The sequence below is a fragment of the Petromyzon marinus genome, chromosome 4 (genome assembly GCF_048934315.1).
Source record: "Petromyzon marinus isolate PM22_M1 ecotype Great Lakes invasive population chromosome 4, UKy_Petmar_22M1.pri1.0, whole genome shotgun sequence".
Lineage (NCBI taxonomy): Eukaryota > Metazoa > Chordata > Hyperoartia > Petromyzontiformes > Petromyzontidae > Petromyzon > Petromyzon marinus.
Window position 1 is genome coordinate 3,092,064 of NC_133670.1, and position 26,189 is coordinate 3,118,252.

General features: G+C 48.4%; 1 protein-coding gene across 1 annotated transcript; it reads left to right on the plus strand.

The window, feature by feature from the left end:
* Positions 1–2,801: 2,801 nt before the first annotated feature.
* On the plus strand, positions 2,802–21,676 carry LOC142906397 (pre-miRNA 5'-monophosphate methyltransferase-like; the record flags this gene model as incomplete). The annotated part of the gene is made up of 3 exons (XM_076054073.1): positions 2,802–3,009; positions 19,745–19,785; positions 20,401–21,676. Coding segments are annotated over 3 exons (885 nt in total), but the record flags the coding sequence as incomplete, so codon positions are not given.
* Between the last annotated feature and the right edge of the window lie 4,513 nt (positions 21,677–26,189).

The following is a 26,189-nucleotide window of genomic DNA, read 5'->3' on the forward strand; positions in this document are numbered from 1 at the left end:
GCAGGACTTCTCCCCACAGGACCTGGCCGTGAAGGTGTCTGGAGACAAGCTGGTGGTGGCCGGACGGCGCGAGGTGAAGAGCGGAGAAGTCAGCAGCGGCAGCTACAGCCACAGCTGCCAGGAGTTCCACAGGGAGACGCAGCTGCCCAGGGACGTGGACCCGCAGAGCGTGAGCTGCTGCTTGACTGAAGACGGGAAGCTGAAGTTCAAGGCTCAGCGCCGCGCCCTCCCTGCAGCGGCCGAGAGGGTGGTGGTCATTGAGCAGCCAGCGACAGCGACTCCTGGCACGGCCTCTCAGTCCACTGGCACCACTCACGCGTAGAGTGGCGCCTGGAGCATCCATTCCAACAACCTGCTTCATTGATGTTTTAATTGTGTGGATATTTAGTTAAATCAGTTTCTTCTATCCACGCTATGTTCAGTAATATTTACGTGTTTCAGCGTTTACATTCAACTTCATTGGATTAAGTGTATCGCTGTAAAGGATTGTCAAATTGTATCGCATCGTTTTAATTTGCCATTACACGTTCATATATTGCAATAAGATAATGATAAATGTTATCTTCAAGTATTTTTCATCATTACACATGACTATTTTCCACAGTCTAATTTTCGAACTACTATAATACTATAGTGTTTGTGTGAATTTTAATGATGTTTGTTTTTTGTAATAAAATGCCTTTCAATTTCCGTATTCGTGTAAAGGGAAATTGATTTTTCAGGTCCATACGGCTTACTACAGCCGTTTTATAACGGGCAAAACAATGTTTTGTGTTTTTCCCCTTGTGATGGGACTTTGTAGGATGAACGTTGAGATTTGTAAGGGGCACGGGGTGACCAATAAGGTCTGAATTGGTCTGTAATAAGAGAGGCAATGGTTAGGGGTTGACAGGTGTAAGTTGGCACTGCGTGCCACGTCGCGTTGTCATACAGCTGACACTCCGATGAGCAATGATTCAGCGACGCACGGTGCCAAAGGGGCCGTCCATAAATGACGTCACGCGATTTTTGACCCCCCCCCCATCGTCACGCGGCGTCACAAAAGTCAGACCCCCCCCCATCAAATATGACGTCACAGAGCTGTGCCCCGCCCCTCCCCAAACATATAAAACATGCTTCAAATCGCTTTAAACTATTGTCATTGTAGTGCGTATTTAATGTGGCGCTGCACTCTGATGTTGTAGGAGAAAACATTTATTAAAAAGTCTATTTAATTAAGTAGAACGTGTCGTCTATATTTATTTAAAGTTGCGCATTTTGAGGTGACGTCACATTTCTCAACCCCCCCCCCCATCGTCACACATCGTCACAAATGTCTGACCCCCCCCTGCCCCCCCCTAGGTGCGTGACGTCATTTATGGACGGCCCCAGTGCAATGTGGCTACCTCTGACCCAAAAGTCGCTCTCTGGAGCTGCTGTGCGCGTGTGTGGTGGGGGGAGCGGTGGCGCAGCAGTTAGCGCACTGCGCTACGAACCCCGACTACACGAGTTCGAATCCCGCTCACGGCCAACAAACACCGGCGATGGCGATTATCTGAACCGGTCCTGGGCCCCCCTTCCCCCTAGGTCGACTCAGCCTCAAATGAGTACCTGGTGTGCGGTGTGTAGTAAACATCGCCACTGGGGGAGACAAAGGCGGCCGGGCGTGGTGTTGGCCAACCACCCCGTCGTGTGCCACAGTGCCGATCTTAATCGGTGCTGCCACTCGCTAACAACACTTGCCCCAACAGTCTGTCACAGGCTACACGGGGGATCTTTGTCTTTGTTGGACTGTGAGCGCTGTGCCCCAGTGTTTTTATGTATTTGGAACGTCGCCGACTGTGTCCACGCTGTTCACTTCCCGACGTAACATGGCGGAATGTTCATCCACGTCGTTGACTTCCCCACATAACATGGCTGACTCTGTCTCCACGGTGTTTACTTCCCCACGTAACATGGCTGACTGTCTCCACGGTGTTCGCTTCCCCACGTAACATGGCTGACTGTGTCTCCACAGTGTTCACTTCCCCACGTAACATGGCTGACTGTGCCTCCACAGTGTTCACTTCCCCACGTAACATGGCTGACTGTGCCTCCACAGTGTTCACTTCCCCACGTAACATGGCTGACTGTGCCTCCACAGTGTTCACTTCCCCACGTAACATGGCGGAATGTTCCTCCACGGTGTTTACTTCCCCACGTAACATGGCGGAATGTTCCTCCACGGTGTTTACTTCCCCACGTAACATGGCTGACTGCCTCCACAGTGTTCACTTCCCCACGTAACATGGCTGACTGCCTCCAGTGTTCACTTCCCCACGTAACATGGCTGACTGCCTCCAGTGTTCACTTCCCCACGTAACATGGCTGACTACCTCCACAGTGTTCATTTCCCCACGTAACATGGCTGACTGCCTCCACGGTGTTCACTTCCCCACGTAACATGGCTGACTGCCTCCACGGTGTTCACTTCCCCACGTAACATGGCTGACTGCCTCCACAATGTTCACTTCCCCACGTAACATGGCGGACTGCCTCCACAATGTTCACTTCCCCACGTAACATGGCGGACTGCCTCCACAATGTTCACTTCCCCACGTAACATGGCGGACTGCCTCCACAATGTTCACTTCCCCACGTAACATGGCTGACTGTGCCTCTACGGTGTTCACTTCCCCACGTAACATGGCTGACTGTGCCTCCACACACTCGCGCGTCCCGCTCCCCTCCTTTTGCTTGTGCCGATCCCGCCTGACAGCCTCCTCGCTTACGGCCTCCACAGGGATGGAGGCGAGGAAAGAGGAGGACGAGGAGGAGATTAAGGAGGAGGACGGCGGGGAGGAGATGGCAGCGCCCGGGGCCCCGAGGAAGAGGGAGCCAGGCGCGGCTCCCCACGGGAACTTCATCAACTACGCGGCCTTCAACCCCCCGGCTCGACGCGTCGCGCTGCTGCCCCGCGAGCTTCTGAGGCGGCTCCTGCCGGAGTCCGCGCCGCCGTTCCTCGCCCTGGACGTGGGCTGCAACAGCGGGGTGAACTCTCGGGACGTTCACTCGAACAAAGCCGTGGCTGTGAGACTCGTCCAGTCCCAGTGTGGTATAGTGTACTAGTCACTATGGTAGTGTACTAGTCACTGTGGTAGTGTGGTAGTGTACTAGTCACTGTGTAGTAGTGTGGTAGTGTACTAGTCACTGTGTGGTAGTGTGGTAGTGTACTAGTCACTATGGTAGTGTACTAGTCACTATGGTAGTGTGGTAGTGTACTAGTCACTGTGGTAGTGTGGTAGTGTACTAGTCACTGTGGTAGTGTACTAGTCACTGTGGTAGTGTGGTAGTGTACTAGTCACTGTGGTAGTGTGGTAGTGTACTAGTCACTGTGTGGTAGTGTACTAGTCACTGTGTGGTAGTGTGGGGGTGTACTAGTCACTGTGTGGTAGTGTACTAGTCACTGTGTGGTAGTGTGGTAGTGTACTAGTCACTGTGTGGTAGTGTACTAGTCACGGTGTGGTAGTGTACTAGTCACTGTGTAGTAGTGTGGTAGTGTACTAGTCACTGTGTGGTAGTGTGGTAATGTACTAGTCACTGTGTGGTAGTGTACTAGTCACTGTGTGGTAGTGTACTAGTCACTGTGTAGTAGTGTGGTAGTGTACTAGTCACTGTGTGCTAGTGTGGTAGTGTACTAGTCACTGTGTGGTAGTGTACTAGTCACTGTCTGGTAGTGTACTAGTCACGGTGTGGTAGTGTACTAGTCACTGTGTGGTAGTGTGGTAGTGTACTAGTCACTGTGTGGTAGTGTGGTAGTGTACTAGTCACTGTGTGGTAGTGTACTAGTCACTGTGTAGTAGTGTGGTAGTGTACTAGTCACTGTGTGGTAGTGTGGTAGTGTACTAGTCACTGTGTGGTAGTGTACTAGTCACTGTGTAGTAGTGTGGTAGTGTACTAGTCACTGTGTGGTAGTGTACTAGTCACTGTGTAGTAGTGTGGTAGTGTACTAGTCACTGTGTGGTAGTGTACTAGTCACTGTGTGGGGGTGTACTAGTCACTATGGTAGTGTGGTAGTGTACTAGTCGCTGTGGTAGTGTGGTAGTGTACTAGTCACTGTGTGGTAGTGTACTAGTCACTGTGTGGTAGTGTGGTAGTGTACTAGTCACTGTGTGGTAGTGTACTAGTCACTGTGTGGTAGTGTACTAGTCACTGTGTGGGGGTGTACTAGTCACTATGGTAGTGTGGTAGTGTACTAGTCACTGTGGTAGTGTGGTAGTGTACTAGTCACTGTGTGGTAGTGTACTAGTCACTGTGTGGTAGTGTACTAGTCACTGTGTGGTAGTGTGGTAGTGTACTAGTCACTGTGTGGTAGTGTGGTAGTGTACTAATCACTGTGTGGTAGTGTGGGGGTGTACTAGTCACTGTGTGGTGGTGTGGTAGTGTACTAGTCACTGTGTGGGGGTGTACTAGTCACTGTGTGGTGGTGTGGTAGTGTACTAGTCACTGTGTGGTAGTGTGGGGGTGTACTAGTCACTGTGTGGTAGTGTGGGGGTGTACTAGTCACTGTGAGGTAGTGTGGGGATGTACTAGTCACTGTGTGGTAGTGTGGGGGTGTACTAGTCACTGTGTGGTAGTGTGTGGGTGTACTAGTCACTGTGTGGTAGTGTACTAGTCACTGTGGTAGTGTGGTAGTGTACTAGTCACTGTGTGGTAGTGTGTTGGTGTACTAGTCACTGTGTGGTAGTGTGGTAGTGTACTAGTCACTGTGTGGTAGTGTACTAGTCACTGTGGTAGTGTGGGGGTGTACTAGTCGCTGTGTGGTAGTGTGGGGGTGTACTAGTCACTGTGTGGTAGTGTGTTGGTGTACTAGTCACTGTGTGGTGGTGCACTAGTCACTGTGTGGTAGTGTGGGGGTGTACTAGTCACTGTGTGGTAGTGTACTAGTCACTGTGTGGTAGTGTGGGGGTGTACTAGTCACTGTGTGGTAGTGTGGGGGTGTACTAGTCACTGTGTGGTAGTGTGGGGGTGTACTAGTCACTGTGTGGTAGTGTGGGGGTGTACTAGTCACAGTATGGTAGTGTGGGGGTGTACTAGTCACTGTAGGGTAGTGTGGTAGTGTACTAGTCACTGTGTGGTAGTGTGGGGGTGTACTAGTCACTGTGTGGTAGTGTGGTAGTGTACTAGTCACTCTAGGGTAGTGTGGTAGTGTACTAGTCACTGTGTGGTAGTGTGGGGGTGTACTAGTCACTGTGTGGTAGTGTACTAGTCACTGTGGTAGTGTGGTAGTGTACTAATCACTGTGTGGTAGTGTTGAGGTGTACTAGTCACTGTGTGGTAGTGTGGGGGTGTACTAGTCACTGTGTGGTAGTGTGGTAGTGTACTAGTCACTGTGTGGTAGTGTTGAGGTGTACTAGTCACTGTGTGGTAGTGTGGTAGTGTACTAGTCACTGTGTGGTAGTGTGGGGGTGTACTAGTCATTGTGTGGTAGTGTGGTAGTGTACTAGTCACTGTGTGGTAGTGTGGTAGTGTACTAGTCACTGTGTGGTAGTGTGGTAGTGTACTAGTCACTGTGTGGTAGTGTGGTAGTGCACTAGTCACTGTGTGGTAGTGTACTAGTCACTGTGTGGTAGTGTACTAGTCACTGTGTAGTAGTGTGGTAGTGTACTAGTCACTGTGTGGTAGTGTGGTAGTGTACTAGTCACTGTGTGGTAGTGTACTAGTCACTGTCTGGTAGTGTACTAGTCACGGTGTGGTAGTGTACTAGTCACTGTGTGGTAGTGTGGTAGTGTACTAGTCACTGTGTAGTAGTGTGGTAGTGTACTAGTCACTGTGTGATAGTGTGGTAGTGTACTAGTCACTGTGTGGTAGTGTACTAGTCACTGTGTGGTAGTGTGGGGGTGTACTAGTCACTGTGTGGTAGTGTACTAGTCACTGTGTAGTAGTGTGGTAGTGTACTAGTCACTGTGTGGTAGTGTACTAGTCACTGTGTAGTAGTGTGGTAGTGTACTAGTCACTGTGTGGTAGTGTACTAGTCACTCTGTGGGGGTGTACTAGTCACTGTGGTAGTGTGGTAGTGTACTAGTCACTGTGGTAGTGTGGTAGTGTACTAGTCACTGTGTAGTAGTGTGGTAGTGTACTAGTCACTGTGTGGTAGTGTGGTAGTGTACTAGTCACTATGGTAGTGTACTAGTCACTATGGTAGTGTGGTAGTGTACTAGTCACTGTGGTAGTGTGGTAGTGTACTAGTCACTGTGGTAGTGTACTAGTCACTGTGGTAGTGTGGTAGTGTACTAGTCACTGTGGTAGTGTGGTAGTGTACTAGTCACTGTGTGGTAGTGTACTAGTCACTGTGTGGTAGTGTGGGGGTGTACTAGTCACTGTGTGGTAGTGTACTAGTCACTGTGTGGTAGTGTGGTAGTGTACTAGTCACTGTGTGGTAGTGTACTAGTCACGGTGTGGTAGTGTACTAGTCACTGTGTAGTAGTGTGGTAGTGTACTAGTCACTGTGTGGTAGTGTGGTAGTGTACTAGTCACTGTGTGGTAGTGTACTAGTCACTGTGTGGTAGTGTACTAGTCACTGTGTAGTAGTGTGGTAGTGTACTAGTCACTGTGTGCTAGTGTGGTAGTGTACTAGTCACTGTGTGGTAGTGTACTAGTCACTGTCTGGTAGTGTACTAGTCACGGTGTGGTAGTGTACTAGTCACTGTGTGGTAGTGTGGTAGTGTACTAGTCACTGTGTAGTAGTGTGGTAGTGTACTAGTCACTGTGTGGTAGTGTGGTAGTGTACTAGTCACTGTGTGGTAGTGTACTAGTCACTGTGTAGTAGTGTGGTAGTGTACTAGTCACTGTGTGGTAGTGTGGTAGTGTACTAGTCACTGTGTGGTAGTGTACTAGTCACTGTGTAGTAGTGTGGTAGTGTACTAGTCACTGTGTGGTAGTGTACTAGTCACTGTGTAGTAGTGTGGTAGTGTACTAGTCACTGTGTGGTAGTGTACTAGTCACTGTGTGGGGGTGTACTAGTCACTATGGTAGTGTGGTAGTGTACTAGTCGCTGTGGTAGTGTGGTAGTGTACTAGTCACTGTGTGGTAGTGTATTCGTCACTGTGTGGTAGTGTGGTAGTGTACTAGTCACTGTGTGGTAGTGTACTAGTCACTGTGTGGTAGTGTACTAGTCACTGTGTGGGGGTGTACTAGTCACTATGGTAGTGTGGTAGTGTACTAGTCACTGTGGTAGTGTGGTAGTGTACTAGTCACTGTGTGGTAGTGTACTAGTCACTGTGTGGTAGTGTACTAGTCACTGTGTGGTAGTGTGGTAGTGTACTAGTCACTGTGTGGTAGTGTGGTAGTGTACTAATCACTGTGTGGTAGTGTGGGGGTGTACTAGTCACTGTGTGGTGGTGTGGTAGTGTACTAGTCACTGTGTGGGGGTGTACTAGTCACTGTGTGGTGGTGTGGTAGTGTACTAGTCACTGTGTGGTAGTGTGGGGGTGTACTAGTCACTGTGTGGTAGTGTGGGGGTGTACTAGTCACTGTGAGGTAGTGTGGGGGTGTACTAGTCACTGTGTGGTAGTGTGGGGGTGTACTAGTCACTGTGTGGTAGTGTGTGGGTGTACTAGTCACTGTGTGGTAGTGTACTAGTCACTGTGGTAGTGTGGTAGTGTACTAGTCACTGTGTGGTAGTGTGTTGGTGTACTAGTCACTGTGTGGTAGTGTGGTAGTGTACTAGTCACTGTGTGGTAGTGTACTAGTCACTGTGGTAGTGTGGGGGTGTACTAGTCGCTGTGTGGTAGTGTGGGGGTGTACTAGTCACTGTGTGGTAGTGTGGGGGTGTACTAGTCACTGTGTGGTAGTGTGGGGGTGTACTAGTCACTGTGTGGTAGTGTGGGGGTGTACTAGTCACAGTATGGTAGTGTGGGGGTGTACTAGTCACTGTAGGGTAGTGTGGTAGTGTACTAGTCACTGTGTGGTAGTGTGGGGGTGTACTAGTCACTGTGTGGTAGTGTGGGGGTGTACTAGTCACTGTGTGGTAGTGTGGGGGTGTACTAGTCACTGTGTGGTAGTGTGGGGGTGTACTAGTCACAGTATGGTAGTGTGGGGGTGTACTAGTCACTGTAGGGTAGTGTGGTAGTGTACTAGTCACTGTGTGGTAGTGTGGGGGTGTACTAGTCACTGTGTGGTAGTGTGGTAGTGTACTAGTCACTCTAGGGTAGTGTGGTAGTGTACTAGTCACTGTGTGGTAGTGTGGGGGTGTACTAGTCACTGTGTGGTAGTGTACTAGTCACTGTGGTAGTGTGGTAGTGTACTAATCACTGTGTGGTAGTGTTGAGGTGTACTAGTCACTGTGTGGTAGTGTGGGGGTGTACTAGTCACTGTGTGGTAGTGTGGTAGTGTACTAGTCACTGTGTGGTAGTGTTGAGGTGTACTAGTCACTGTGTGGTAGTGTGGTAGTGTACTAGTCGCTGTGTGGTAGTGTGGGGGTGTACTAGTCATTGTGTGGTAGTGTGGTAGTGTACTAGTCACTGTGTGGTAGTGTGGTAGTGTACTAGTCACTGTGTGGTAGTGTGGTAGTGTACTAGTCACTGTGTGGTAGTGTGGTAGTGCACTAGTCACTGTGTGGTAGTGTACTAGTCACTGTGTGGTAGTGTACTAGTCACTGTGTAGTAGTGTGGTAGTGTACTAGTCACTGTGTGGTAGTGTGGTAGTGTACTAGTCACTGTGTGGTAGTGTACTAGTCACTGTCTGGTAGTGTACTAGTCACGGTGTGGTAGTGTACTAGTCACTGTGTGGTAGTGTGGTAGTGTACTAGTCACTGTGTAGTAGTGTGGTAGTGTACTAGTCACTGTGTGATAGTGTGGTAGTGTACTAGTCACTGTGTGGTAGTGTACTAGTCACTGTGTGGTAGTGTGGGGGTGTACTAGTCACTGTGTGGTAGTGTACTAGTCACTGTGTAGTAGTGTGGTAGTGTACTAGTCACTGTGTGGTAGTGTACTAGTCACTGTGTAGTAGTGTGGTAGTGTACTAGTCACTGTGTGGTAGTGTACTAGTCACTCTGTGGGGGTGTACTAGTCACTGTGGTAGTGTGGTAGTGTACTAGTCACTGTGGTAGTGTGGTAGTGTACTAGTCACTGTGTAGTAGTGTGGTAGTGTACTAGTCACTGTGTGGTAGTGTGGTAGCGTACTAGTCACTATGGTAGTGTACTAGTCACTATGGTAGTGTGGTAGTGTACTAGTCACTGTGGTAGTGTGGTAGTGTACTAGTCACTGTGGTAGTGTACTAGTCACTGTGGTAGTGTGGTAGTATACTAGTCACTGTGGTAGTGTGGTAGTGTACTAGTCACTGTGTGGTAGTGTACTAGTCACTGTGTGGTAGTGTGGGGGTGTACTAGTCACTGTGTGGTAGTGTACTAGTCACTGTGTGGTAGTGTGGTAGTGTACTAGTCACTGTGTGGTAGTGTACTAGTCACGGTGTGGTAGTGTACTAGTCACTGTGTAGTAGTGTGGTAGTGTACTAGTCACTGTGTGGTAGTGTGGTAGTGTACTAGTCACTGTGTGGTAGTGTACTAGTCACTGTGTGGTAGTGTACTAGTCACTGTGTAGTAGTGTGGTAGTGTACTAGTCACTGTGTGCTAGTGTGGTAGTGTACTAGTCACTGTGTGGTAGTGTACTAGTCACTGTCTGGTAGTGTACTAGTCACGGTGTGGTAGTGTACTAGTCACTGTGTGGTAGTGTGGTAGTGTACTAGTCACTGTGTAGTAGTGTGGTAGTGTACTAGTCACTGTGTGGTAGTGTGGTAGTGTACTAGTCACTGTGTGGTAGTGTACTAGTCACTGTGTAGTAGTGTGGTAGTGTACTAGTCACTGTGTGGTAGTGTGGTAGTGTACTAGTCACTGTGTGGTAGTGTACTAGTCACTGTGTAGTAGTGTGGTAGTGTACTAGTCACTGTGTGGTAGTGTACTAGTCACTGTGTAGTAGTGTGGTAGTGTACTAGTCACTGTGTGGTAGTGTAGTAGTCACTGTGTGGGGGTGTACTAGTCACTATGGTAGTGTGGTAGTGTACTAGTCGCTGTGGTAGTGTGGTAGTGTACTAGTCACTGTGTGGTAGTGTATTCGTCACTGTGTGGTAGTGTGGTAGTGTACTAGTCACTGTGTGGTAGTGTACTAGTCACTGTGTGGTAGTGTACTAGTCACTGTGTGGGGGTGTACTAGTCACTATGGTAGTGTGGTAGTGTACTAGTCACTGTGGTAGTGTGGTAGTGTACTAGTCACTGTGTGGTAGTGTACTAGTCACTGTGTGGTAGTGTACTAGTCACTGTGTGGTAGTGTGGTAGTGTACTAGTCACTGTGTGGTAGTGTGGTAGTGTACTAATCACTGTGTGGTAGTGTGGGGGTGTACTAGTCACTGTGTGGTGGTGTGGTAGTGTACTAGTCACTGTGTGGGGGTGTACTAGTCACTGTGTGGTGGTGTGGTAGTGTACTAGTCACTGTGTGGTAGTGTGGGGGTGTACTAGTCACTGTGTGGTAGTGTGGGGGTGTACTAGTCACTGTGAGGTAGTGTGGGGGTGTACTAGTCACTGTGTGGTAGTGTGGGGGTGTACTAGTCACTGTGTGGTAGTGTGTGGGTGTACTAGTCACTGTGTGGTAGTGTACTAGTCACTGTGGTAGTGTGGTAATGTACTAGTCACTGTGTGGTAGTGTGTTGGTGTACTAGTCACTGTGTGGTAGTGTGGTAGTGTACTAGTCACTGTGTGGTAGTGTACTAGTCACTGTGGTAGTGTGGGGGTGTACTAGTCGCTGTGTGGTAGTGTGGGGGTGTACTAGTCACTGTGTGGTAGTGTGTTGGTGTACTAGTCACTGTGTGGTGGTGCACTAGTCACTGTGTGGTAGTGTGGGGGTGTACTAGTCACTGTGTGGTAGTGTACTAGTCACTGTGTGGTAGTGTGGGGGTGTACTAGTCACTGTGTGGTAGTGTGGGGGTGTACTAGTCACTGTGTGGTAGTGTGGGGGTGTACTAGTCACTGTGTGGTAGTGTGGGGGTGTACTAGTCACAGTGTGGTAGTGTGGGGGTGTACTAGTCACTGTAGTGTAGTGTGGTAGTGTACTAGTCACTGTGTGGTAGTGTGGGGGTGTACTAGTCACTGTGTGGTAGTGTGGTAGTGTACTAGTCACTCTAGGGTAGTGTGGTAGTGTACTAGTCACTGTGTGGTAGTGTGGGGGTGTACTAGTCACTGTGTGGTAGTGTACTAGTCACTGTGGTAGTGTGGTAGTGTACTAATCACTGTGTGGTAGTGTTGAGGTGTACTAGTCACTGTGTGGTAGTGTGGGGGTGTACTAGTCACTGTGTGGTAGTGTGGTAGTGTACTAGTCACTGTGTGGTAGTGTTGAGGTGTACTAGTCACTGTGTGGTAGTGTACTAGTCACTGTGTGGTAGTGTGGGGGTGTACTAGTCATTGTGTGGTAGTGTGGTAGTGTACTAGTCACTGTGTGGTAGTGTGGTAGTGTACTAGTCACTGTGTGGTAGTGTGGTAGTGTACTAGTCACTGTGTGGTAGTGTGGTAGTGTACTAGTCACTGTGTGGTAGTGTACTAGTCACTGTGTGGTAGTGTACTAGTCACTGTGTAGTAGTGTGGTAGTGTACTAGTCACTGTGTGGTAGTGTGGTAGTGTACTAGTCACTGTGTGGTAGTGTACTAGTCACTGTCTGGTAGTGTACTAGTCACGGTGTGGTAGTGTACTAGTCACTGTGTGGTAGTGTGGTAGTGTACTAGTCACTGTGTAGTAGTGTGGTAGTGTACTAGTCACTGTGTGGTAGTGTGGTAGTGTACTAGTCACTGTGTGGTAGTGTACTAGTCACTGTGTGGTAGTGTGGGGGTGTACTAGTCACTGTGTGTTAGTGTACTAGTCATTGTGTGGTAGTGTACTAGTCACTGTGTAGTAGTGTGGTAGTGTACTAGTCACTGTGTGGTAGTGTACTAGTCACTGTGTAGTAGTGTGGTAGTGTACTAGTCACTGTGTGGTAGTGTACTAGTCACTCTGTGGGGGTGTACTAGTCACTGTGGTAGTGTGGTAGTGTACTAGTCACTGTGGTAGTGTGGTAGTGTACTAGTCACTGTGAGGTAGTGTACTAGTCACTGTGTGGTAGTGTGGTAGTGTACTAGTCACTGTGTGGTAGTGTACTAGTCACTGTGTGGTAGTGTACTAGTCACTGTGTGGGGGTGTACTAGTCACTATGGTAGTGTACTAGTCACTGTGGTAGTGTGGTAGTGTACTAGTCACTGTGTGGTAGTGTACTAGTCACTGTGTGGTAGTGTACTAGTCACTGTGTGGTAGTGTGGTAGTGTACTAGTCACTGTGTGGTAGTGTGGTAGTGTACTAGTCACTGTGTGGTAGTGTACTAGTCACTGTGGTAGTGTGGTAGTGTACTAGTCACTGTGTGGTAGTGTACTAGTCACTGTGTGGTAGTGTACTAGTCACTGTGAGGTAGTGTGGTAGTGTACTAGTCACTGTGTAGTAGTGTGTTAGTGTACTAGTCACTGTGTGATAGTGTGGTAGTGTACTAGTCATTGTGTAGTAGTGTGGGGGTGTACTAGTCACTGTGTGGTAGTGTGGTAGTGTACTAGTCACTGTGTAGTAGTGTGGTAGTGTACTAGTCACTGTGTAGTAGTGTGGTAGTGTACTAGTCACTGTGTGGTAGTGTACTAGTCACTGTGTAGTAGTGTGGTAGTGTACTAGTCACTGTGTGGGGGTGTACTAGTCACTATGGTAGTGTGGTAGTGTACTAGTCACTGTGGTAGTGTGGTAGTGTACTAGTCACTGTGTGGTAGTGTACTAGTCACTGTGTGGTAGTGTACTAGTCACTGTGTGGTAGTGTACTAGTCACTGTGTGGTAGTGTACTAGTCACTGTGTGGGGGTGTACTAGTCACTATGGTAGTGTACTAGTCACTGTGGTAGTGTGGTAGTGTACTAGTCACTGTGTGGTAGTGTACTAGTCACTGTGTGGTAGTGTACTAGTCACTGTGTGGTAGTGTGTTAGTGTACTAGTCACTGTGTGGTAGTGTGGTAGTGTACTAGTCACTGTGTGGTAGTTTACTAGTCACTGTGGTAGTGTGCTAGTGTACTAGTCACTGTGTGGTAGTGTACTAGTCACTGTGTGGGGGTGTACTAGTCACTATGGTAGTGTGTTAGTGTACTAGTCACTGTGAGGTAGTGTGGTAGTGTACTAGTCACTGTGTAGTAGTGTGTTAGTGTACTAGTCACTGTGTGATAGTTTGGTAGTGTACTAGTCACTGTGTAGTAGTGTGGGGGTGTACTAGTCACTGTGTGGTAGTGTGGTAGTGTACTAGTCACTGTGTAGTAGTGTGGTTGTGTACTAGTCACTGTGTGGTAGTGTGGGGGTGTACTCGTCACTGTGCGGTAGTGTGGGGGTGTACTAGTCACTGTGTGGTAGTGTGTGCGTGTACTAGTCACTGTGTGGTAGTGTCGGGGTGTACTAGTCACTGTGTGGTAGTGTAGTAGTGTACTAGTCACTGTGTGGTAGTGTGGGGGTGTACTAGTCACTGTGTGGTAGTGTACTAGTCACTGTGTGGTAGTGTGGTAGTGTACTAGTCACTGTGTGGTAGTGTGGTAGTGTACTAGTCACTGTGTGGTAGTGTGGTAGTGTACTAGTCACTGTGTGGTAGTGTGGTAGTGTACTAGTCACTGTGTGGTAGTGTACTAGTCACTGTGTGGTAGTGTACTAGTCACTGTGTGGTAGTGTGGTAGTGTACTAGTCACTGTGTGGTAGTGTACTAGTCACTGTGTGGTAGTGTGGTAGTGTACTAGTCACTGTGTGGTAGTGTGGTAGTGTACTAGTCACTGTGTGGTAGTGTACTAGTCACTGTGTGGTAGTGTACTAGTCACTGTGTAGTAGTGTGGTAGTGTACTAGTCACTGTGTGGTAGTGTGGTAGTGTACTAGTCACTGTGTGGTAGTGTACTAGTCACTGTGTGGTAGTGTACTAGTCACTGTGTAGTAGTGTGGTAGTCACTGTGTGGTAGTGTGGTAGTGTACTAGTCACTGTGTAGTAGTGTGGTAGTGTACTAGTCACTGTGTGGTAGTGTGGTAGTGTACTAGTCACTGTGTGGTAGTGTACTAATCACTGTGTGGTAGTGTGGGGGTGTACTAGTCACTGTGTGGTAGTGTACTAGTCATTGTGTGGTAGTGTACTAGTCACTGTGTAGTAGTGTGGTAGTGTACTAGTCACTGTGTGGTAGTGTACTAGTCACTGTGTAGTAGTGTGGTAGTGTACTAGTCACTGTGTGGTAGTGTACTAGTCACTCTGTGGGGGTGTACTAGTCACTGTGGTAGTGTGGTAGTGTACTAGTCACTGTGGTAGTGTGGTAGTGTACTAGTCACTGTGTGGTAGTGTACTAGTCACTGTGTGGTAGTGTGGTAGTGTACTAGTCACTGTGTGGTAGTGTACTAGTCACTGTGTGGTAGTGTACTAGTCACTGTGTGGGGGTGTACTAGACACTATGGTAGTGTACTAGTCACTGTGGTAGTGTGGTAGTGTACTAGTCACTGTGTGGTAGTGTACTAGTCACTGTGTGGTAGTGTACTAGTCACTGTGTGGTAGTGTGGTAGTGTACTAGTCACTGTGTGGTAGTGTGGTAGTGTACTAGTCACTGTGTGGTAGTGTACTAGTCACTGTGGTAGTGTGGTAGTGTACTAGTCACTGTGTGGTAGTGTACTAGTCACTGTGTGGGGGTGTACTAGTCACTATGGTAGTGTGTTAGTGTACTAGTCACTGTGAGGTAGTGTGGTAGTGTACTAGTCACTGTGTAGTAGTGTGTTAGTGTACTAGTCACTGTGTGATAGTGTGGTAGTGTACTAGTCATTGTGTAGTAGTGTGGGGGTGTACTAGTCACTGTGTGGTAGTGTGGTAGTGTACTAGTCACTGTGTAGTAGTGTGGTAGTGTACTAGTCACTGTGTAGTAGTGTGGTAGTGTACTAGTCACTGTGTGGTAGTGTACTAGTCACTGTGTAGTAGTGTGGTAGTGTACTAGTCACTGTGTGGGGGTGTACTAGTCACTATGGTAGTGTGGTAGTGTACTAGTCACTGTGGTAGTGTGGTAGTGTACTAGTCACTGTGTGGTAGTGTACTAGTCACTGTGTGGTAGTGTGGTAGTGTACTAGTCATTGTGTAGTAGTGTGGGGGTGTACTAGTCACTGTGTGGTAGTGTGGTAGTGTACTAGTCACTGTGTAGTAGTGTGGTAGTGTACTAGTCACTGTGTAGTAGTGTGGTAGTGTACTAGTCACTGTGTGGTAGTGTACTAGTCACTGTGTAGTAGTGTGGTAGTGTACTAGTCACTGTGTGGGGGTGTACTAGTCACTATGGTAGTGTGGTAGTGTACTAGTCACTGTGGTAGTGTGGTAGTGTACTAGTCACTGTGTGGTAGTGTACTAGTCACTGTGTGGTAGTGTACTAGTCACTGTGTGGTAGTGTACTAGTCACTGTGTGGTAGTGTACTAGTCACTGTGTGGGGGTGTACTAGTCACTATGGTAGTGTACTAGTCACTGTGGTAGTGTGGTAGTGTACTAGTCACTGTGTGGTAGTGTACTAGTCACTGTGTGGTAGTGTACTAGTCACTGTGTGGTAGTGTGGTAGTGTACTAGTCACTGTGTGGTAGTGTGGTAGTGTACTAGTCACTGTGTGGTAGTTTACTAGTCACTGTGGTAGTGTGGTAGTGTACTAGTCACTGTGTGGTAGTGTACTAGTCACTGTGTGGGGGTGTACTAGTCACTATGGTAGTGTGTTAGTGTACTAGTCACTGTGAGGTAGTGTGGTAGTGTACTAGTCACTGTGTAGTAGTGTGTTAGTGTACTAGTCACTGTGTGATAGTGTGGTAGTGTACTAGTCACTGTGTAGTAGTGTGGGGGTGTACTAGTCACTGTGTGGTAGTGTGGTAGTGTACTAGTCACTGTGTAGTAGTGTGGTTGTGTACTAGTCACTGTGTGGTAGTGTGGGGGTGTACTAGTCACTGTGCGGTAGTGTGGGGGTGTACTAGTCACTGTGTGGTAGTGTGTGCGTGTACTAGTCACTGTGTGGTAGTGTCGGGGTGTACTAGTCACTGTGTGGTAGTGTAGTAGTGTACTAGTCACTGTGTGGTAGTGTGGGGGTGTACTAGTCACTGTGTGGTAGTGTACTAGTCACTGTGTGGTAGTGTGGTAGTGTACTAGTCACTGTGTGGTAGTGTGGTAGTGTACTAGTCACTGTGTGGTAGTGTGGTAGTGTACTAGTCACTGTGTGGTAGTGTGGTAGTGTACTAGTCACTGTGTGGTAGTGTACTAGTCACTGTGTGGTAGTGTACTAGTCACTGTGTAGTAGTGTGGTAGTGTACTAGTCACTGTGTGGTAGTGTGGTAGTGTACTAGTCACTGTGTGGTAGTGTACTAGTCACTGTCTGGTAGTGTACTAGTCACGGTGTGGTAGTGTACTAGTCACTGTGTGGTAGTGTGGTAGTGTACTAGTCACTGTGTAGTAGTGTGGTAGTGTACTAGTCACTGTGTGGTAGTGTGGTAGTGTACTAGTCACTGTGTGGTAGTGTACTAGTCACTGTGTGGTAGTGTGGGGGTGTACTAGTCACTGTGTGGTAGTGTACTAGTCATTGTGTGGTAGTGTACTAGTCACTGTGTAGTAGTGTGGTAGTGTACTAGTCACTGTGTGGTAGTGTACTAGTCACTGTGTAGTAGTGTGGTAGTGTACTAGTCACTGTGTGGTAGTGTACTAGTCACTCTGTGGGGGTGTACTAGTCACTGTGGTAGTGTGGTAGTGTACTAGTCACTGTGGTAGTGTGGTAGTGTACTAGTCACTGTGTGGTAGTGTACTAGTCACTGTGTGGTAGTGTGGTAGTGTACTAGTCACTGTGTGGTAGTGTACTAGTCACTGTGTGGTAGTGTAGTAGTCACTGTGTGGGGGTGTACTAGTCACTATGGTAGTGTACTAGTCACTGTGGTAGTGTGGTAGTGTACTAGTCACTGTGTGGTAGTGTACTAGTCACTGTGTGGTAGTGTACTAGTCACTGTGTGGTAGTGTGGTAGTGTACTAGTCACTGTGTGGTAGTGTGGTAGTGTACTAGTCACTGTGTGGTAGTGTACTAGTCACTGTGGTAGTGTGGTAGTGTACTAGTCACTATGTGGTAGTGTACTAGTCACTGTGTGGGGGTGTACTAGTCACTATGGTAGTGTGTTAGTGTACTAGTCACTGTGAGGTAGTGTGGTAGTGTACTAGTCACTGTGTAGTAGTGTGTTAGTGTACTAGTCACTGTGTGATAGTGTGGTAGTGTACTAGTCATTGTGTAGTAGTGTGGGGGTGTACTAGTCACTGTGTGGTAGTGTGGTAGTGTACTAGTCACTGTGTAGTAGTGTGGTAGTGTACTAGTCACTGTGTAGTAGTGTAGTAGTGTACTAGTCACTGTGTGGTAGTGTACTAGTCACTGTGTAGTAGTGTGGTAGTGCACTAGTCACTGTGTGGGGGTGTACTAGTCACTATGGTAGTGTGGTAGTGTACTAGTCACTGTGGTAGTGTGGTAGTGTACTAGTCACTGTGTGGTAGTGTACTAGTCACTGTGTGGTAGTGTACTAGTCACTGTGTGGTAGTGTACTAGTCACTGTGTGGTTGTGTACTAGTCACTGTGTGGGGGTGTACTAGTCACTATGGTAGTGTACTAGTCACTGTGGTAGTGTGGTAGTGTACTAGTCACTGTGTGGTAGTGTACTAGTCACTGTGTGGTAGTGTACTAGTCACTGTGTGGTAGTGTGGTAGTGTACTAGTCACTGTGTGGTAGTGTACTAGTCACTGTGTGGTAGTTTACTAGTCACTGTGGTAGTGTGGTAGTGTACTAGTCACTGTGTGGTAGTGTACTAGTCACTGTGTGGGGGTGTACTAGTCACTATGGTAGTGTGTTAGTGTACTAGTCACTGTGAGGTAGTGTGGTAGTGTACTAGTCACTGTGTAGTAGTGTGTTAGTGTACTAGTCACTGTGTGATATTGTGGTAGTGTACTAGTCACTGTGTAGTAGTGTGGGGGTGTACTAGTCACTGTGTGGTAGTGTGGTAGTGTACTAGTCACTGTGTAGTAGTGTGGTTGTGTACTAGTCACTGTGTGGTAGTGTGGGGGTGTACTAGTCACTGTGCGGTAGTGTGGGGGTGTACTAGTCACTGTGTGGTAGTGTGTGCGTGTACTAGTCACTGTGTGGTAGTGTCGGGGTGTACTAGTCACTGTGTGGTAGTGTAGTAGTGTACTAGTCACTGTGTGGTAGTGTGGGGGTGTACTAGTCACTGTGTGGTAGTGTACTAGTCACTGTGTGGTAGTGTGGTAGTGTACTAGTCACTGTGTGGTAGTGTGGTAGTGTACTAGTCACTGTGTGGTAGTGTGGTAGTGTACTAGTCACTGTGTGGGGGTGTACTAGTCACTGTGTGGTAGTGTGGTAGTGTACTAGTCACTGTGTGGTAGTGTGGTAGTGTACTAGTCACTGTGTGGTAGTGTGGTAGTGTACTAGTCACTGTGTGGGGGTGTACTAGTCACTGTGTGGTGGTGTGGTAGTGTACTAGTCACTGTGTGGTAGTGTGGGGGTGTACTAGTCACTGTGTGGTAGTGTGGGGGTGTACTAGTCACTGTGAGGTAGTGTGGGGGTGTACTAGTCACTGTGTGGTAGTGTGGGGGTGTACTAGTCACTGTGTGGTAGTGTACTAGTCACTGTGGTAGTGTGGTAGTGTAATAGTCACTGTGGTAGTGTGGTAGTGTACTAGTCCCTGTGGTAGTGTGGTAGTGTACTAGTCACTGTGTGGTAGTGTGTTGGTGTACTAGTCACTGTGTGGTAGTGTGGTAGTGTACTAGTCACTGTGTGGTAGTGTACTAGTCACTGTGGTAGTGTGGGGGTGTACTAGTCACTGTGTGGTAGTGTGGGGGTGTACTAGTCACTGTGTGGTTTTGTGTTGGTGTACTAGTCACTGTGTGGTGGTGTACTAGTCACTGTGTGGTAGTGTGGGGGTGTACTAGTCACTGTGTGGTAGTGTACTAGTCACTGTGTGGTAGTGTGGGGGTGTACTAGTCACTGTGTGGTAGTGTGGGGGTGTACTAGTCACTGTGTGGTAGTGTGGGGGTGTACTAGTCACTGTGTGGTAGTGTGGGGGTGTACTAGTCACAGTGTGGTAGTGTGGGGGTGTACAAGTCACTGTAGGGTAGTGTGGTAGTGTACTAGTCACTGTGTGGTAGTGTGGGGGTGTACTAGTCACTGTGTGGTAGTGTGGTAGTGTACTATTCACTGTAGGGTAGTGTGGTAGAGTACTAGTCACTGTGTGGTAGTGTGGGGGTGTACTAGTCACTGTGTGGTAGTGTACTAGTCACTGTGGTAGTGTGGTAGTGTACTAGTCACTGTGTGGTAGTGTTGAGGTGTACTAGTCACTGTGTGGTAGTGTGGGGGTGTACTAGTCACTGTGTGGTAGTGTGGTAGTGTACTAGTCACTGTGTGGTAGTGTTGAGGTGTACTAGTCACTGTGTGGTAGTGTTGAGGTGTACTAGTCACTGTGTGGTAGTGTGGTAGTGTACTAGTCACTGTGTGGTAGTGTGGGGATGTACTAGTCATTGTGTGGTAGTGTGGTAGTGTACTAGTCACTGTGTGGTAGTGTGGTAGTGTACTAGTCACTGTGTGGTAGTGTAGGGGTGTACTAGTCACAGTGGGGTAGTGCGGGTGGCCATGGGCCTGAGACATGTTTACAAAAATGCATTTTCACCTTTCTCCCACAGATGGAATACACTACCCCATATGTGCGTTGTTCATCAAACACGTGAGTCATGGAAATTCATCATTAGCTCCAGACTTTTTGTCAATTAACTGCTGGATGAAGGCCTATGCCATGCCATGTTGGTCACGGGTGGTTTTGGCAATCAAGGTTGCTGAAGGTGCGTGTCAAGGACTGGTTCAGACATATCACCGGTTTGAGGCGTTTATTAGATATTTAAAGTTGCATTTATGCCAGTAGCTGAACATCGTACTTAATCTCGTTGGCTTTTTTGACCTAGAATCACTGCGTCATAGGTTTGTATTGAATAAAGTTGCATCTAATACTGTGACCATAATCAAAATATTCATACTGGAGGAATGCGATGAGCGATAAAGCTCTTTTTCGCAGACGTCCAGTAGAAGGAGGGTAAGAACGTTACAACAACAAAAAATACAAAACATGATAGTAGTGCAAAGTGCAAGAGAGGTAAACACATCACCCAAACACATACAAATAAAACTAAACCATCCCCATCCTACCGGGCAAAGCCCACTGAGGTATTAACTTATTTTCATTTTGAATAATGAAGTACTCCATCCTCGCATCACGTCTGTTTTTTTACGACATTCTCCAGCAAAGAAACAAACCCGCCACCGGTGTCCTCGTGTTTTCTCGCAGGAGCTGACGGTGGCTGTGTATCGGCACCTGACGGGGCTGGACCAGCCCGAGGGTGGACGCTCTGGGCAGGTTGCCCGCGTGCTGCCGCTGTCTGTGCTGGCGTGCGACCTGGACGCCGATCTGGTGGAGCGTGCGCGGGGCGACAATCCTCACCCGGAGGTCATCGCCTACGAGGCGTTTGACTTCATGGACACCGCAGCACGAGACGCCGCGCTGGACGCCTTCCTGCGACGCCACGGCCGGGCGCGCTTTGACCTGTGCCTGTGCATGTCGGTGACGATGTGGATTCACCTGCACCACGGCGATGCCGGCCTGCGGCGTTTCCTCGCGGCCGCCGCGCGCACCGCCACCTTCCTGTTGGTCGAGCCGCAGCCGTGGAGGTGCTACCGAGCGGCCGCGCGCCGCCTGCGCCGTCTGGGGCTGGCCGAGTTCCCCCTCCTGCCGGATCTGCGGCTCCTGCGTGGGGCTGGCGGCGGTGGCGGCCGCGCGGAGGCCGATGAGCTGGCCGCCTTGCTGGGAGAGGAGGGAGACATGCGCTTGCTGTCCAGCCTGGGCAGCACCGAGTGGGGGCGGTCCCTGCTGCTGTTTGGACGAACGGGAGTGGCCTTGGGATGCATTGACAAAAGTACCGATTGAAACTGCGTTGCTGCTGTGGCCTTCGAGGATCTGTTGCCTACTTGGAGAGAATTCGTGGTCGGAAATGTTAAGTGTTTTTCAGTTTTTAACACCTTTATTTGTTGATGGTACATTGTTTTCTCGTCGTGCGTGTAAATGCAGCATGTTGTTGAAAACGTGTTATAATTTATCAGAATATTATATATATAAAGTGACAACAATGCACAACGTACCTTTTTTGTACCTCTGAAAATAAAATTGTATGCAAAAAGAGTTGTCAGTTTTGAAGGACCCAACCAGAATCATTTATGATAAAGGGAATGAATGTTTTTTTTTTTTATAAATGGGACAACAGCATCTCATAAAATGGAAAATGAATATCACCAACTTCAAGTCATTGTTTGGAGGAGGCATTTTGAAAATTATATCAAACCCAGCCCATGGAAGACACAGAAATATTTCCTCTTCACATGCGATTTTCCTCAAATAATTTAAGGCAGCTCATGATGTGACAGTGGAGGCTGCTTTGTAAAGGTGAACTATGTCCCTGTTTCCTTTGGATTTCCACGTGCATCTGAAATCTTATTGAAATGCACATGTAAATGTTTTGGATACGCCACTTTTATATTTATAGTGAAATAAAATCTGAACATTGTAAATAGTTGATGGGTGCATTGTAATTGTGTGAAGTCATAATTGCCATTCATCCTCCCATTAACCACAACATCTGGTATGGAGGCAATCCATCCCATGTTCCTGTCCAGTGAGCTCCCTCCGCTCCATAAATATCTTTGTTGTGTTGTCTATATGCACGGTTTGCAGAGTGCACTCAGACTGACATAAGTGCCGTTGCGATATCACCACGACCGAGTGGCAACTAGCGTGCAATGCTCTGTTTGATAGATATGTTTCAGCAGTTAAGGGTGAAAAGTTAGACAAGCGGGATTTGATTGCTGAAAAAAAAATCTTCGGGTTGGCCATCGCAAACGATGATGACTGCCGAGAAGAGCTGCTCGTAGCATTTTCCTGCACACTGGTGGGAAGAGCCCAGCAACTTGAGCGGAAGCATCGATCGCACTGTCGGCAAGAGTTGCTCGTCTGCTGAATGGGACTTGTGTTGTGCCGTTACTGGTGTTGATGCCGATGGGCTCTTTCACGTTTTTCTTTAATCCGCTTGGCTGAGTCGGCTATGGAACTTCTCCACTGCTTACAGCTGCTCTCAAAGTAAACATCTAGAAAAAATATCTACGGACAAAAATAATGCTTACCCAATGTTACTGATAATCTTGGACCAATATCTTTAAATGGTAACTGTTTGAGGCCAAACCAGTGTGATGAGACCCATGGAGATGACACTTCTCCGTTGTACCTACTGCAAACAGGGTATGCAGCAGCATTGGTGCCTGATTAGATTTCTTGAAGTGGAATCTGATCATTTGCTGTAACTGCTGCAATGGAACAATCTTTGCGGTGGCGGAATGTTATGACACGTCTGTTATTCATAGCCATGCACTTAGTGTCCTGCCTCGCACAAGCATACAATGTCACCGACCATCCAAAATTATAATTTCAATCATGAAAGAATCTTACAAGTTAGTGAGTTTTTTTTCGTACATACGTCAGGAAGCAGCTGGTTGTGTATGGAGCTGGTTAAGCATGGGGCTGGTTATGCATGGGGCTGGTTATGCATGGGGCTGGTTATGCATGGGGCTGGTTATGCATGGGGCTGCTTATGCATGGGGCTGGTTATGCATGGGGCTGGTTATGCATGGGGCTGGTTATGCATGGGGCTGGTTATGCATGGGGCTGGTTATGCATGGGGCTGGTTATGCATGGGGCTGGTTAAGCAGGTGTGAATTATCGTGTGTGGGAGGGAGTGGAGTCAGTCTAATTTCCAGTTTAGTCAAGTAAACTCGGTCTCTGGAGTGGCATTCATGAGGGGGCCCCAGATATGGGACAACTCCCCTTCCCTATTCCTCAGTTTAAGACTCAAGTGTTCTAAAGCTACTACACCATTGTCTCGTGAGTAGAGCTCTGAGTAGTGTTCTACCCACCTGGCCATTTGCTCTTGTTTATCAGTGATGATGGCCCCTGTGCTGGATTTAAGGGGGGCAGTCCTCCTGATGTTTGGACCAAAGGCTGTCTTGATGCCTTCATACATGGCACGGATATTGCCAGTGTCAGAGGCGAGTTGGATCCTACTACTGAGATTCACCCAGTAGTCGTTGGCACAGCGTCTGGCGGTCGTTTGAGCTGCACTGCGAGCAGCTTTCAGTGCCCTTAACGATCCTGTACTTGGGACTTGCTTGTACTTCAAGAGCGCCATGCGTTTGGCTTGGAGGATGGGTTCCAATATAGCCAGGTGTTCCTCAAACCAGTCTGTGTTCCGCCTTGTCTGCTTGCCGAAGCTATTGATGGCTGCATTAAAGATGGCGTCTCTGATGTATGCCCACTTTGTCTCCACGCTTCCATCTGGTGTGTCGTGTAGGGACTGCTCAAGGCTGTGCTGGAAAATTGAGGGAGCTCTGGGAGGGATGTCTTGGCAGAGTTGATGTGTAGGTAGCGCTTTTGTTTGAGTCTGTGTATCTTTTTGGGGCGTAGTCTGACCTTGCTGGATACCAGCGAGTGATCGGTGTCACAGACTGCACTGTGGTAGCTGCGTGTGATGAGTACCGAGTTGAGGAGGGCTCGTCGGGTGATGACGAGGTCCAGTTGGTGCCAATTAAGAGACCTTGGATGTCTCCATGATACTTTATGGCATGGTTTTGTGAGAAAGAATGAGTTTCTGATACAGAGATTGTGGTATGAACAAAGCTCCAGTAGTCTTTGGCCACTGGCATTTATCTTTCCAATGCCATGATAGCCAAGGCATGCGGGCCACGCGTCGTGGTCAGCCCCAACCCTTGCATTGAAGTCTCCCAACAGAAACATGTGCTCAGAGCTGGGGATTTTGCGAATAATATTGTGAAGCTCTTCATAGAATTGGTCATGAATCTCCGGAGGTGAGTAGAGTGTTGGGGCGTAGACACTCAGGATGTTTACATGGCCAGAAGCAGTGAGCAATCTCATGAGTAGAATCCGCTCGGAGCCTGCAGTCGGTGGTTCTATCATGCCAAGGAGTGTGTTTTTGACAGCAAACCCAACACCATGTTGCCTTGGTTCGTTCTGCTGTTTTCCTTGCCAGTAGAAAGTGTAGTCACTCTCTCGTAGTGAGCCACTGCCAGCAAGCCGGGTCTCCTGCAGTGCTGCAATATCGACATGGAGTCTCGCCAACTCCCTGTCGATAACTCCAGTCTTGCGGATGTCCTCAATCTGCAATAGATCTTCGGAGAGTCCAGAACACATTGTGCGTACATTCCAGCTTGCAAAATGAAGGGCTGGAACCTTCTTTCGTTTTGTTTTGCTTTTGTCTGGTGCAAGTTTTGCAGCCCACTTGTCTGGTGATGAACCATAAGGTCCAAGCACCCATTGGAGCAGGTGAGCCGTGGCGGGAAAGGACCTTATTGGCCGGGGGCTGCCCAGCCTGAGGCGGGTGGCGGTAGCTATCCATTGGGGTGCAATGACCCCTCCCACCGACGATGGAAACCCGTGGTGCCCATTTTTTACGCCAATCTAAAATGAGCTTATAACCCGTGACTGCTGCCATCCGTGTTTCTTGGCCACGATTAGGTGGCCGAGGAGTGTCCTCTCCCCATTTTTGCACCTCTTGTTAGCGCAAAGCCCGGGCAGGTTATTCTGGAAATCCTGGGTTGCCCATGCGTCAGGATCCCCCCTCGGCCTTGCCGGTGATGTCCAAAGGAGTGCGTAGCACGACGTTTGGTACCAGTTTGGCTGCAGGGGCTGCCGAGAATGTGCCGCAGTGTGTCACAAAACCGCCTGAGGGGCCCCACTCCTGATTTTCTGTCGGGGTTTACTCCCTTAGCCATTGACTCTCCCGAGACACTCACAAGGCAGTGAGAAAACCGCGTAACCCTGGAAGGGGCCCTTACCAGGTACTGACAGCCGGGCCAGCTGTGCCTGGGACTCGCGTAAGGCAGGGTCGTCACACCCTGAGGTAGTTTATCACAAACTACCCGCTACCACACCGCGGGGCCAAATTGGTCACCCCGTGCCCCTTACAAATCTCAACGTTCATCTTACAAAGTCCCATCACAAGGGGAGAAACACAAAACATTGTTTTGCCCGTTTTGAAACGGCTCTAGTAAGCCGTATGGACCTGAAAAACTAAATTTCCCTTCGGCTCTAAGAGATTCGTTTGTGACTGAACTGGAGATTAATGAATGATAAACCAGCCAGGGCTTCCCTCGCTGTACGCGGGTTTGGTTTGTTGCGCTATTTCACGCTGTGGAGTCCGTCCATAAATGACGTCACGCGATTTTGGACGATTTTTGACCCCCCCCCCCCCCCCATCGTCACGCGGCGTCACAAAAAGTCAGACCCCCCCCTCAAATATGACGTCACAAAGCTGTGCTCCGCCCCCCCCCCCCCCCAAAATATAAAACATGCTTCAAATCGCTTTGAACTATTGTCATTGTAGTGCATATTTAATGTGACGCTGCACTCTGATGTTATGGGAGAAAAGATTTGTTAAAAAGTCTATTTAATTAAGTAGAACGTGTTGTCTATATTTATTTAAGGTGACGTCATATTTCTCAACCCCCCCCCCCTCATCGTCACACATCGTTACAAATGTCTGACCCCCCCCCCCCCCCCACGTGCGTGACGTCATTTATGGACGGCCCCAGTGCAATGCGGCTACCTCTGACCCAAAAGTCGCTCTCTGGGGTTGCTGTGCGCATGTGTGGTGGGGGGAGCGGTGGCGCAGCAGTTAGCGCGCTGCGCTACGAACCCCGACTACAGGGATGAAAATGATTAAGAGAGGCGTATCAGGGCAGAGCAAAGTGCTTATTGTTATCTTAACTTAATAATGAAACGTAACTGAGCCATATGCCTTAAGCAGAACGTTTTTTTTTCAAACAGATGCATCACAAACGGAAAATAGAACCAATGTTTAGAAATGCACAAGGAAGCGTAGAGATGATGCACATCCTAAGAAAAACACTGATACTGGAAGACGGACACGTCAATTGGACATCATATGGAAATTAAGGACGTAATTTTAGTTTAGAAAGGTGGGGTGAGGCAGGACACACAACTTGAAGTGATGACGGCCG